Below are 13,404 nucleotides of genomic sequence, written 5' to 3' on the forward strand. Positions count from 1 at the left end.
TGCGCCAGATTGAGCTCACCTGCCACAACTAGAACCACCTTGGCCACTGAGGGTATTGGGGAGCCCCCTTTGGAGAGTGTCCCACTCCAGCACCTTGTTTGGGGTCTCCCAGCAACTTCTCAGGATTACTCTGGCCCTCTCAACCCCCAGAAAATATTTTTGTCCTCCACCCCAAGGAACTCCCAATGCACCCCTGGTGCCCTGCAGCAGCTCCAGCCAGGAGCATGCCCACCCTTAACCCTTCTGCTCCTATCAGGGTGCAAAACCAATCTGCCCACCCAAAAAAGGACTTTTCCCCCGAGCAGGTGGCAGGGCTGTGCCAGGAGCCGGTGGGAAGGTGGAGCCAATGCCGACTGCCACAGCAGGTTTTGCATCCACCTTGATTAAAGGCCTCAGTGAATGCCTGGCCTGCGCCCCACAGCACCCCAAAGCCGGGGGCCCTAGGTGGTGTGATGACCCACCCTTACAGGTGTGGCTGGGGGGGCTCTCCATTCCTGGGATGGCAAACCTCACCTTAATCACTGGTTGCAGCCCAGTGTGGCCGGCAACGCCAAATTTGCTGGCACGTAGCCAGCCCTTGTGGTTAAGGGTGTCACCCCAAAGCAGCTCCCCTCACTTCAGAGGGAAATCTTCTTAAAAAAATGCACAGGAAACTCCTTTCTTGTCATTCTTTATTAATTATTTGCTTGTGATTCTTTGGGGTATTTGGGGCTGCCTCCTGCCCCCTGACTAATTGCAAATTTATTTAAATACTGAAATATATCTTCAAACAGCTGGGAAGGGGGTGTGGTGCCTGGCAGCAAGCGACACTGGGATGAGTTGACCTCTGGGTGACCATAGGAAGGACCCTGCTCTCCTAGGGCACTCTGAGCCAGGATTGGGGTGTCCCCTGCCTTGGCCACCAAGAACCTTGGAAGGGAATTGGTAACCCTATACCCCCCAGTTGCCACCCCAGGATGCCCTCACAGCCTCATCCCTTCCCCAGGGATGCCCATACTCCAGTTCCACCGCAGCCTCATCCCTGCCCCAGGGATGCCCATACTCCAGTTCCGCCCCGGGTACCCGGGGCGGAACTGGAGTATGGGCATCCCTGGGGCAGGGATGAGGCTGTGAGGGTATCCCGGTGCCCCCCATAACCCATCCAAGGTTGCCCAGACCCCCATTCCCCCACCCTGACCATACCCATGTCCCCCTTCACCCTCGCCCCGTTCTGCCTCTCCAGGGATACCTCATTCCCACTTTCCAGGGTACCTGCGGAGGGGCGGAGCCTCCGCACCCCAACCACGCCCCACCCGTCCGCGGCTGCCCAATGGGCTGCGGCGGGGCGCGGCCGGGGGCGTGGCCTGGCTGCATATTCATGTATGCAGATGAGCAGGTGCGGGCAGAGCGCGGCGGCGGGACGGGACGGGACGGGGAGCGGAGCGGCACCGGGACGGGACGGGGAGCGGCGGCGGGGCCATGGCCACGGCGGGGCCGCGGTCCTTCAGCGCCGCCGAGGTGCGGGCGCGCTGCGCTCGGGGTGCCTGCCTGGTCTCCTGCCGCCGCCGCCTGTACGACCTGAGCGGCTTCGTGCGGCTGCACCCGGGCGGGGAGCAGCTGCTGCGCCGCCGCGCCGGTACCGACGTGAGCGCGGCGCTGGACGGGCCGCCCCACCGGCACTCGGAGAACGCCCGCCGCTGGCTGGAGCAGTACTACGTGGGGGACATCGACGAGCAGGTACCGCCGCGGGCCCGGCCGGGACTGGGGGGCTATAGGGGAGCCGGGGGGCGTATACGGGCTCTGCGGAGTGCCTCAGGTGCCCAGGGTGAACAGGGGCTATGGGGGGCCCCACGTCCCGGAACTGGAGATACAGAGGCTGTAGGGTGCCCCAGGCGCTGCTCCAGGATGTGCAGGGTGTGTACGGAGTGTCCTGATCCCGGGAGGTCCAGGGTCTCTCTAAGGCACCCCAGGTCCTAGGGCCAGCATGTACAGTGGTTCTATAAGGCACCCCACACCCTGGGACTGGGATGTACCGAGATTATAGGGTGCCCCAAGTCCTGGATCGAGTTTTGATGGGGTACCCCAGGTCTGTGCTCTCTGGGATCTGAGTAGTGCAGGGTTTATAGAGCATCTCAAGTCCAGAGTGCATGGAGTCTAAGATGTGCAGAGTCTGTAGGGCACCCTGGATCCAAACTGTGCAGAGTCTGAGCCATACAGGGTCTGTAGGGCACTCCAGGTCCAGGCTTATCAGAATCCAAGCTGTTCAGGACATGCAGAGACTAGATAGGCTTTGGGGTGTACATGGCAGTGGGTGCATGTACCATCTAAGGTATTTACTGCACCCAAATCTCAGTCTGAGCTGTATGGGACATGGTGTGTGTTGGGTCTGAGAGGACAGGACCCATAAAATCAGGCTCTGTAGTGTCTGGGATCTACAAGGCATGAGGGGTGAAGGGGACAGAGGATATCTGAGTCTCCTGGGATCTTGCATGGGTGGTGCCGGAGGTGTGCAGGGTGCCAAGGTCCCATGTGCCTCCTGGCTCCCAGGAGTTCTCTGGGGTCTGAGGTGCAGGGGACCCTGAGGCCCACAGGGTGCCAAGTGCACAGAGCTGGGTACTTACAGGGTCCCACTGCACGACCACATCCCGCCCTGGCCATGCTAGGAAGCAGGGCTGATGGGTGGATCTGTCGTGCCACTGTGGCATGGAGATGTTGGGGTCTTTGGAGCAATGCAGGAGATGGAGCTCAGTGTCAGTTTTAGCAGGACTGTATGGCATAGAGTGTGCAGTGGGACAGGACACCCTTCCTGGCACTGTCAGCACTCAACCAGGGAGCAAGGTGCTGGGCACTGGGGTTTGCCAGTGGTGAGCAGCCACTGCTGAGGAGAGGAGCCCAGCCATCTCCCTGACTGCCTGATGTGCATCATGGGACACACACAGCTCTGTCCCCACTGTGCCAGTCCCGTGCTGTCCAGACGGAAGGGAGAGCTCCCTGGGGAAGTTCTGCAGCCTCCAGGGTAGCACTGGGCACTCCTACCCAGCCACCAGCCCTCACCAGCACACCGTGGGCAGGATGCTGAGCAGCAGGGCCAGCCCAGCCCCCTTCACCAGCCCAGCAGTTCCTCTCTAGACATCCCAGCGGGGTCAGTGACCGGCCAGTCCCTCGGGCTGGTTGTTTGCTCTCGCTGGGTGCCCTCCCCAGGGCGCAGCCTCGGCCCCAGCGCCACAGACAGGGCTTTGTTTCAGCCTGGGTGCAGTGCCTGCATTTTCCCCAGCCGGATCCGGCGATGGCACCTCCTCTGTTGGGACACTCGCTGAGCCGCCGCCTCCTCACAGGTGTGACGAGCCCAACGGGTTGGGGCGAAGGAAGGTACTGGACAAACGGGTTCTTGTGCCGAGGGGAGCTGCCACCATCCCAATGCAAATACATGGCGTGATAACGCCAGGGCGCAGGGAGATCAGACACTGCCTGCTGCCACATAAACCATCCCAGCCTGAACCACACAGGGGACGGATTAGAGCTGCCTGCTGGACGGTGAGGCCGTGTCCAGCATGCACTGATGTGTGAGCTGCTCTGCCCTACTCCCCACCCCCCAAAAATCCTCTCTGGGGAGAGGTGATGTCCTTGGTAGTGCTTGGGTTCATGCTTTGGGTGCTTTGGGGCAGGTGTAGCCCAAACAGCTCTTTGGAGGAAGTGTTACATTACCCCAGTTTGATTCCAGATCTCCACAGCTTTGCCAGGGCCTCTCCTTGCCCATTGGATTTCCCAGGGCTGCACCATCCCCATGCTCAGGGATTCAGAATGCTCTGGTCCCACAGGCATCCAGCATCCTCCTCTGCTTCCCTCAGGAATTTCCAGGATTTTGGAAAGGGGGAAAAAATGTGTTAATGCAGGAGAGATAAAGAAGATAAGCCTTCATTCCACTGGCATCTCCATGCCCCTTCCTGTGGCTCTCTCCTTTGGCCACAGGTCCCTTTTCTGTATCACCCAAATCTTTTTGGCTAAGGACAAGTTAATCTCTAAACATTTTATCTATGCAAGCAGGATATATAGGGGCGATCAAAGCGAGTACCAGTAATTACCTAAACTAGACAGTGGATTTTAACAGCCTCGCTAGAAGGGAACTGGATCATCTAATTACCCTTCCAGTTTGAGCAACGAGGGACTTTCATCACAGCCTCTTTGGGGTGCATGATGTGGCTGTGAGTCACAATCCTCCATCCTTCTCAGGTTTAGTGTCCTTCTCTTTCTCTTGCCTGTATTGCTGCACGTCAGGCTTGCCCTGGCTTTGCATCCCAGCCTGAACACTCTTGGACGTAGGCGGGACACCTGGGGCACCTCTTTGGGGGTGATGTAACAAGAAGTCACTTTTTATATTACTACTATGATTAGGAGATAAATTCACCTCCTTTTAATAGTCCTGGTTTAATGGGCTAAGACACAGCCTTGTGGGGCTCTGCCAGCCAGAGAACACAAACCACAGTGCTGCTGGGGTGGTGCTGCTGGGATGGTGCCCCCACAAGCAAGCACCTTGCTTGGGCTCTCTGCACCTCCTGGGGTGTCCTCATGCTACATGCCTGTACCTGCACTGCCAACAGAGCTTGTCCCATGTGGACACCAGCAAATTGAGCCTCTGAGGAGCTCAGTGAAGGTGCTGGAGGCTGTGGAGCAATGCAGAGGTATGGTAGGACTCCTCTGGGGTTTGACTCACTGGGCAAATGGATGGAAAATACCCCTGGGTCCAGGCTTTTGGCAGAGCAGCTGTCTGCAGGCAGCATCACCCTACCTGAGCCAGGGGGAGGTTTCCAGCTTCTCTGCCTGTGTTCCAAGAACACTGAACCCTATGTGGGACCACCCCTTCTGTCTGTAGCTCACATCACAGCTGGATTTTGTTCTTTTAATGCCCCAAGCCCTGATGCAGGACAGCACTGGGTTGGCACAGCCAGTGCTCTCCAGCTGCTGCAGGACCAGTGCTGAGCTCCCTGTGTGACCCACGCAGGGCAGCCAGATGCTCGTAGGCGGATGCTGGGTCACCCAGTCACTGCCTTGTGCCGTGCCCTGGGTGTTTGGCCCTGTGTGTACCAGCAGCACCTTACTGGGACTGCTGCTCACTTACAGGTGCAGTGCCTTGTAGGCGTTAACTTTCCCTTCCTTACATCAGGCCCCTTGTTCATCTTCCCTGGCAGGACCTGTTTGCCTGGGGACAGCTCAGATGCATCTTCACCACGCGCAGGTGACAGCAGAGCTCAGCTCAGCACAGCCTCCTCCCAACACACCTCCTATTTAGAGGAGAATGGACAAAAGCCCCAGCACTGGTTCAGGTCTCATGGGGCTTGATCTCAGCAGGGCCTGCATGCTTGGGGCAGGCAGGAACAAGCCACGCTTTGGGGAGCCAGTTGGGACATGCCAGGGTGGTTTGCATCCTGGTTGTGACACAGCTCCCGGTCCTTTCAGTGCCAGCCCCAGGGTGAGAAAGAGGAGAGCCTTCCTCCTGCTCCCCAGCTGAGGAAGAGGAGGATTCAGGTGCTGACAGGGAGCTGCCATAGCACACAGGACAATGGCACCTCACTGATGTCACCCAGCCCAGGTGCTAGTGGTGAGGTGGGATGTGAGCCCCCCAGTCCCTCTCCCTGACCTGGGAGGACCAGGAAGCCTCCAGCCATGACATGGTGCTCAGGCATCCATGGGCAGGGGAACTGGAGGTGTGTGAACATTTCGGAAAAGGGCGGAGAGGTGCCAGGCATTGCATCAGCCCAGCTTTCTTAAGCATCCTTCCTGCTGCTGGCTAGGTTGTGGTGCAAGCATGAAGGTGGAGAGCACCAGCCCATTTCTCAGGGCATGGATAAGCCATTTCACTCTCTTAAAGCCAATTTTTTTTCCAAAGCATCTGCAGGGCAGAGGCAAAACCATAAATCCACCATGCTTTGCTGGATTTTAAGACATCTCATCTGCCCTAGGGTTTTGGAATGTCTGGCCAAAGGACAGAGTGTGCAACATGGAAAATAGCAGTGGGAATGCTCACAGAGAGGTGTGGTGGTACATGGCATCAGCTCATGTCGGTGCTCTGCCTGCAGTAAAATTGATGCCAGTAGGATTCCAGCCTGGAAATGCTGGAAATATCTGCTGTCCTTCCCTACCCGCTGCCCTAAGCAAGGGGCTGCCTCAGAGCTGGGTAATGCAGTTCCTGTACCAGCAGAATGAGGCTTGAAATCCGGCTAGCCCGAGAAATGGGGTGGGAGCACAGCTTGCAAGGAGTGCCTGCCGTCAGTAAACAGTGCCTGAGCCCTGCCTCGGTGTCCCCAGCAAGGCACAGAGTTAAGTCCTGACGTCCTGGCAAGGTGACACTTGCTTTCCTGCATCTCAGGCCCTCCTGCAGCTGCCAGGGTGGTATTCCCCTCAGTAGGGTGGCAGTGCATCCCTCTTGGAGCAGTGGGGAGAGCATCCATTGAGGGGTTGGGAGAAAATCCTTCCTCTCTGGAAGTGCCACAGCTGGAAGCCCCCGTCGGGCACGGCTGTGCCGCGGCTGCCGGGCCACGCCGTACCCTGCTCCGGGTTAATGGGTAACTCAGGGTGACAAAGCGGGGAAAAGGCATGTTTGGCACGTCCTGCTCGGGGAGCCAGCACTGCTGGGGGGCACAGCTGCCTCGGGGTTTGCATGGGCACGGCTGCAACCCCACCGAGCCCCCCACCAGCGGCACGGCTGGCGCCGGGGCTGGCACAGCTGCAGGAAGGAGGCTGGCGCTGGCAGCTGGCAACGTGTTTGCTTCCAAGCATCAGACAAGGCAGGTTTCTCCTGTTTCTCAGCCCGCCCTGCCAGTGGGACTGCAGCTGGGTCCTCATCCTGCCACCACTGCACCCGTGCATCCCCTGTGCCTCAACATGCTCTCCTGAGCCACGACCAAACTCCACCTCGTATTCCACAGCCCATGGCAAAGGCACCCGGCCCAGTGTCACCCTGTGAAGGGCACTTTGCCTTTTTCCCTGGACAAGGTCCCTCCTTCTGTGTTTTCCCTTATGCCCACAGCCAGGGTGGTGGCACCAGCTGTACTGGCACCAGCTCCCTGTGTCTGCCAGCCCAGCTTTCTGAGGGACCAAAAAGCCAAGCTGGGCTTTTGTTGGAGATCAGTGGGGTGGGCGGAGGGAGCACTAACCCAGCAATGCCCCTTGCTTTACTGGTAGTGGCAAGGTAACCTCTGCCATGGCACTGCCTGTTTGCAGGAGAAAATGCTGCCCCAGGGGCCGGAGTTTGTGCATTGCCACTCTGAAGTGCCCATGGTGTCCTGGCCATGGGCAGGGTATTCCAAACACTGGGCTCCAGGAGGTTTCCAAAGAGCCCTGAGCCCACGATGCTCAGTCCAAAGGGCAGGGCAGCTCACTGGCAGCTGCTTCCCTCAGGAAACCTGCTCTGCAGGAACTGACTGACTTAAATTCACCAGAATTTTCCCCATATTTGTTTAGCAGGCAGGAGCTCACTCTGGCCATACCCCTGAGTGCTACAGCCATCACCATCCCCAACTGAATCCACCACTGGTGCTTCACCACAGAGTTTTCCTTCTCTTTTCAGAGCCTCTCTGAGACAGTGGATGAGAAGGAGGTGGTTGCTGCAGCCCAGACTCCAGAGCAGACAGATCTCTGCTACAAAACAGTGGATGTGGAGACAGTAAGAGCTATGGAGTTTCTCCAGCACACAGTTTGCCAGAGTGCTCCTGGGAAACACCAGGTCTCCTCTTCCCTGCATGAGTGCTGGATTTCTGCTGGCCTGTTGAATGGGAGGGATGGCGTGAGGGAGCCAAACTGCTCCAGCCACTTCTGCCCTTTCTCCTGCTGTGGATGGCATTGCTCATGCTTTATTGCACAGGCGTGGCCACGCTGGGAGGCTCCCATTGCAGCAGCATGGGAGAGATGCCTTTCTCTGAGAGAGGCTGTGCCCTTCCAGAGGGAAATGTTGCCAAGCCGCACCTTGCTTGCTTTTATTTCTTTCTTGTTTTATTTATTTTATGACTTTATTTTTTTTCCTCTTGCCTGAGCAGTCGTAATGAGCAGTAAGGGATTCCCCAGCCTGGGCAGGGTGATCCCTGTGTGTGCAGGGTGCTTCCTGCCCTGCCACAATGGGGATTTGTCCCCAAGGTGCCTTTGGCTGACCCTGCCCTCCACAGCACCATTTTGCATGGTCCCAGCTGGTTGCTAAGCATGCTTTTATCTTGTAGAAAGTTGGGGTGTTTTTAGAGCAGAAGAACATCTTTCCCTCCCCAGATTAATATTTTATCACTGAGCACCTTTAAAAGAGAATGTACCATTTCCAAGTGACCTTTTTGCTTTAACTTTCCCCCTACCTCCCCAGTGGAGAATGGCTCTGTTCCCATCCTATGCACCAGCTGGGGTTTCCCCTCCTGTGTGATTGTGTTCATCCCTGCCTGCAACAGAGCCCCCAAAATGCCCACAGCCACCCCCGCTCCTTGCCCTGGGGTGCCCTGAACTGAGCCATCCCCACCACTGGCAGCACAACCCCAGGTGCCAGATTGCTGTGCCAGTGCTGTGTGGCACAAGCAGCCCAAGGAGAGCTGTCAGGCCCGGGGCTTGGCCAGGCAAATGTGGTTTCAGTCCTGGCATAGGGGTGGGACCAAGAATCCAGCTTATCTGGCCAGGCCAGCAGAAGATGTGTCCAGGGATGCTGGGCAGTGGCAGAGGTGGTGCTGCCAGTTGTGTCTTCCTATTTTCATGCCATGCCAACATGCATACCCACACAGGTCCCTTCTTACTCTTTCACCTGAGTTCAGCCATGCACAGCAACACTGCTGGAGTCTGTGTTCCTATCCTGTATCCCTGCTCTCCATCTCTTCCCACTTTGCTCCTCACTGGGGTGCCCAAACAGCTGTGACTGCCTCATGTGTCCTTTGCACTAGGAGAAATGTCCTTGGCTGTGGCAGTGCCATGGGGATGGGATTCCTGTGCCACCAGAAGTGTTCTGCTGGGCAGTATCACTGCTCACTATCTAATCTCAGCAGCTCTAGAGGCAAAGACCCTCAGTTATCAGGGCCTAAAGCTGACCCAGGTCTGGGTACAGCCACCTTCACCTTAATCCACTGGCAGGTACCTGGTGGCACAGGGGTGAGCTAAGCCCTGGGGCTGATGTGTGTGTTTGGCCCTTTGTCTGCCCTGTGCTGGTGCTTGTGGGGAGCTCAGGGCACCTTGGAACCAGAAGCAACTGCTCTTGGGGCATGGGAGGGAGTTTGCAGCACAAAAGCCTGCAGCAGCAGCTCAGCTTTGTGCCTGGTACTGGGATGGTCTGTGGGTTCCACAGCACTGCAACCACTGTCTACTCCCTCAGGACCTGGTAGACTGGCAGAAGCCCTTGCTGTGGCAGGTGGGCTACTTAGGGGAGAAGTACGACGAGTGGGTGCACCAGCCTGTGGATCGGCCCATCCGCCTCTTCCACTCGGATTTCCTTGAGTTCCTCTCCAAGACAGCATGGTGAGCTCACAGGGTCTGCACTGTGCCCTGGGTGGTGCCTGCCCCAGGAGCAGGGGATGGCTCACCAGCCAGCAGGACACTTCTGACATCTCCTTCTACCCCATAGGTACGTGGTGTTCATGGTATGGACGCCCGTGGTGCTCTATCTCAGCTGGGTCAGCTACACCTCCCTTGCTCAGGGCAACACCAGGCTCTTCTCCTCCTTCACCACAGGTAGGAGCAGCAGGAAAGCCTTTGGCCTTCCATTACTGACCCCACTCTGGGCCCAGGGGCAGGAATGCCCTGGGTGGGTGGAGACCTGCATCCCTTCCTCATCCCTCCTTGTACGTGCTCACCACAAGCCACATGCAAGAGCAGCACGTCAGCACCTCTCCCTTGTGGCCACCAGCATGTCCCCTGCATGAAGCCACCTGTGCTTGCCCACCTCACCACAGGATTTACCCAGGAGATCAGTACAGGCACAAAGCCCTCTGAGCTGGGCTGCAGTCTGCCCATTCCTGCCTCGGTTCCCTCAGTCCCCAAAACCGAGTGCTGCGGGTGCTGGGGTGTGTTCCAATCGCCCACCCCGGGCCACGGCTGAACAAACCCGGCTCTCAGCGCCGCCGGCGCCTCACAGAGCGAGGCTTGTTTGCCCGGAGCGCCTGCCCTTGAATCTCCCACTGTCTGCTGCCTGCTCCCCCGGGAATAACAAGCGTGGCCAGGGCAGGCTGTCTTCTTTGTTGTCTTTTTTTTTTTCTTTTTTGCTGGATTCCCTATTTTTTTTGCAAGGTGCCACCCAGTGCCAGCTGTGCCCGGCTGTGGGGTGGGGAGCACTGGCTACAGGCACTCCCTGCTCCTTGTGGCATTCAGCACCTTGCTGCCAAGTTTTGTGGGATTTTTTTTTTTCCTTAAAATAAGAAAGTTTTGGGGGAATCCAAATTTTACTAGAAAGGACGCAGGGCTGGCAGCCAGCTCTGAAAGAAGGAGGTGGCTGAAAAATGTTCTGCGGGGGAAAGTGCCCAACAAGTCTATTCTTTTTCTCCCTGAAAAATAAACACCAACAGCACTGTTTTACTGTCACAAGTGCTGCCTGTGCAACTAAGATCCCTCCTGCCTTATTCTGGTGGGTGAAGTAGCTTTGTAATGTGACGCAGTCCCTAGAGTGCACATCCAAGCCCCTGTTGGAATCTGGAATGCAGGGAGCTCTCCTCACTGTCTTCCTGAGGCAGCAAGAAGCTGGCTGTTTCTGTAAATTAATAGGAATCAAAGGAAAATGTGGTTTAGAGCAGAGCTAGGGCGAGCTAGAGAAGCTCAGGGCAGGAGGTGGGAGGGAGGGAGAGCTGGGCATCACTCCGATGCCAGTGGGAGGATAGTGATGGATAAAAGCACCCATACATCGCTTGCCCTGCTGACCACTGCACGTCTCGTTGTGTAGAGTACTCCATCCCCGTCCACAAATACTACTTCCCCTTCATCTTCCTCCTGGGAATGATCCTGTGGTCCCTGCTAGAGTACCTCATCCATCGCTTTGTCTTCCACATGAAGCCACCCGCTAGTAATTACTATCTCATCACCCTGCATTTCTTGCTGCATGGGCAGCATCACAAGGTGAGTCACAGCTCCCGCCTCCGCCGGCACCTGCTGGGCCGTGGGAATGGTGGCCTTTGCCCTGCTGGACCCTGTTAGTGTGTGGCCTTTGCCCAGACAGAGCCTGTTCATGCCTGTTCAGTGTGACTGGTGGCATCCCAAGCGAGGCACTTACCCAATACCAGCAAGGGCTGTAAAACGGCCTTGGAGGAGCTGGAATTAAATCTTCAAGCTGTGTGGTTGGGCATGGGGGAAGGCCAAAAGAGCCACAGGCTCCCTCTAGCTTTGCTGAAGGAAATGTCCCTGTGGAGCTTGGGCACCTGCCAGATAAAGCCACTGCCTGCTTGGGCACCTTGGCATGCATGGGGGGCTGCTCTCACCAGTGGGTACAGCTCTGGGGAGGGTTTCTGGAGTTGGCTTCTCCCAGATGGTTTCCCTGATGCTTGGCAGGGATGTGCGGGGGGAGGTAGGGTGAGCTAGGAGCTGCCTGTCCCACTGTCCCTCTCTGCTTCCAGTCTCCCTTCGACAGCTCCCGCCTGGTCTTCCCTCCCGTGCCAGCCGCGCTGGTGATCGGCTTCTTCTACGGCGTGCTGCGGCTGCTGCTGCCCGAGGTGCTGGGGCTCTGCGTGTTCGTCGGGGGGCTCTGCGGCTACGTCATCTACGACATGATGCACTATTACCTCCACTACGGCTCGCCCAAAAAGGGCACCTACCTGTATGGCCTGAAGGCTTATCACGTCAAGCACCACTTTGAACACCAAAAATCAGGTAGCGCCGTGTTCCCCGTGCGTGCTGGCAGGGGCGAGGGCTGGAAAAGATCCAGTCTACCTACATTTGTGCAGCTGATTGCTCCAAAATGTTTGGGATTTGGGATGAGGAGAGCCAAGCATTGCACTGCTGGGGAAGAAGCACATGAGGTGCTGTAGCCCACGGAGAATATTTCCTGGCTCCCAGGTTGAGGATGGGGAGCCAGAGCAGTGCAGGGGTGAAGGCAGCAGCCCATCTCACTGGTGGGCATCAGTGCTGCTTGGAAAGCCAGGGCAGAGGCCAAACCCCCATGGTGCTGGGATGTGGGTGACTATCCCTGCCTGGGGCAGCATCTCTTCCTGCTTGGAGGCGTTGACTGGTGTAGGGTGAGGCCCTGGGCTTCCCCAGATCCGCCCCACACTTTCCCTAGCCCAGTGCTTGCTCAACCTGCCCTTTGCCCAGTTTCCTAGGAGAAAACGCCCCATCCAGATAAGCTATCATCCATGGGGCTTATTGGCACGGCCCAGCCAGCTCCTGCTCCCTCTGCTCTTCCTCCTTGTCTTCACTTTGCCTTCCTCCCTTCCCAAAATGTGGACACTCCTCCCTCACCAATTAACACAGAACTTTTGCAACACCTTGATGATGGTGGTGCCGTGGGCTGAACTCTCTCTTCCCTGCCCACAGGTTTTGGCATCAGCACACGCTTCTGGGATTATCCTTTCGGGACACTCATCCCTGAGGAGACCTTCAAGAAAGAGGACTGACAGCCCCAGCCCAGTGCTCAGCTGCTGGCTCCATACCCCCTGCACTGGGGCTGGTGTCCCTCCCCAGCCCCCAGCGAGGCCCTGCCCCCTTCCTGGGGGCTGTGCCACTGGCAAGGGGATGGGGGGCTGAGGATGGTGAGGAAAGGGGAGGAGGAGGCTGTGGGGTTCCCTGGTGGACTCCTGCCCCCACCTCCTGCCCTCCCGCTCCAGGCTATGGATGCACGGGCAGATCTGCTGCCTGAAAGATGAAGTGCCTGATGCCACCCTCCCTCCTCTGCCCTGGCACCTTGCCAGAGCCCCTGTCTCTCCTGGGGTGCCTCTCCCCTGGCACCCAACATGCTGCAGTTACCCCTATTGCCTAACTCATGCCGAGGGGATTCCCTGTCCTAGGTCCTTCTCCCAGCCCGATCTCAGCACAGGGTTTTCTTGGCCTGCAGCCCTTTTGGGATGGGTCCCACAGCTCTGGATTGTGCCTTTTTCTAACCGTGCACCCATATCTCTCTGCCAGATGTATCAAGTTCATGGTTTTCATAGACGTTGGCTACTTGAAACTCGAACTCCAATGAAAACAATTACTATGAGATGCCTTTTTTGCTGATCCTGTGATTTTATTTTTTATTACTTTTTCCCTAATGTTTACTGCAGATATTTAAAGGTTTGAAATAAATTTATATGTAAAACTGTAGACACTACAATTGTAAATAAACTGTATATTTTGAAAAATAAAACTTTCTAAAAAGGGTCTGGGAAATGTGTCCCCAGGGCTGCTCACAAGTCTGCTCTCCCACCCTTCGTGTGTCCCTTTCCAGGTGCTGATGGCCCTTGGAGCCACCGTTCCTGGCTCCCCTCATCAGCCATGGTGAGGTGGGAGATTTGC

At 57.1% G+C, this 13,404-nt stretch overlaps 1 protein-coding gene across 2 annotated transcripts; it reads left to right on the forward strand.

Annotated features, from left to right (window-relative positions):
• The first annotated feature begins 1,375 nt into the window (after positions 1–1,375).
• FA2H (fatty acid 2-hydroxylase) lies at positions 1,376–13,269 on the forward strand. 2 transcript variants are annotated; one of them, XM_002188147.7, is made up of 7 exons: positions 1,377–1,716; positions 7,544–7,639; positions 9,308–9,450; positions 9,557–9,663; positions 10,865–11,037; positions 11,532–11,784; positions 12,448–13,269. In XM_002188147.7, the coding sequence occupies exons 1-7, from the start codon at positions 1,459–1,461 to the stop codon at positions 12,525–12,527; spliced, it is 1,110 nt and encodes a 369-aa protein (XP_002188183.5). In that variant the 5' UTR covers positions 1,377–1,458; the 3' UTR covers positions 12,528–13,269. The 2 variants fall into 2 exon arrangements, with proteins under 2 accessions (XP_072790434.1, XP_002188183.5); XM_072934333.1 differs by lacking the exon at positions 11,532–11,784 and having other exon boundaries at positions 1,376–1,716.
• Positions 13,270–13,404: the final 135 nt, after the last annotated feature.

Source organism: Taeniopygia guttata, chromosome 11 (genome assembly GCF_048771995.1).
Source record: "Taeniopygia guttata chromosome 11, bTaeGut7.mat, whole genome shotgun sequence".
In the NCBI taxonomy this organism is placed as follows: Eukaryota; Metazoa; Chordata; class Aves; order Passeriformes; family Estrildidae; genus Taeniopygia; species Taeniopygia guttata.

Bases quoted from the DNA above. Each gene is read 5' to 3' on its own strand.
- FA2H (XM_002188147.7), top strand. From the start codon at position 1,459: ATGGCCACGGCGGGGCCGCGGTCCTTCAGCGCCGCCGAGGTGCGGGCG. The intron at 7,640-9,307 runs GTAAGAGCTATG...CTACTCCCTCAG, and splicing joins AAACAGTGGATGTGGAGACA to GACCTGGTAGACTGGCAGAA. The intron at 11,038-11,531 runs GTGAGTCACAGC...CTCTGCTTCCAG, and splicing joins TGCATGGGCAGCATCACAAG to TCTCCCTTCGACAGCTCCCG.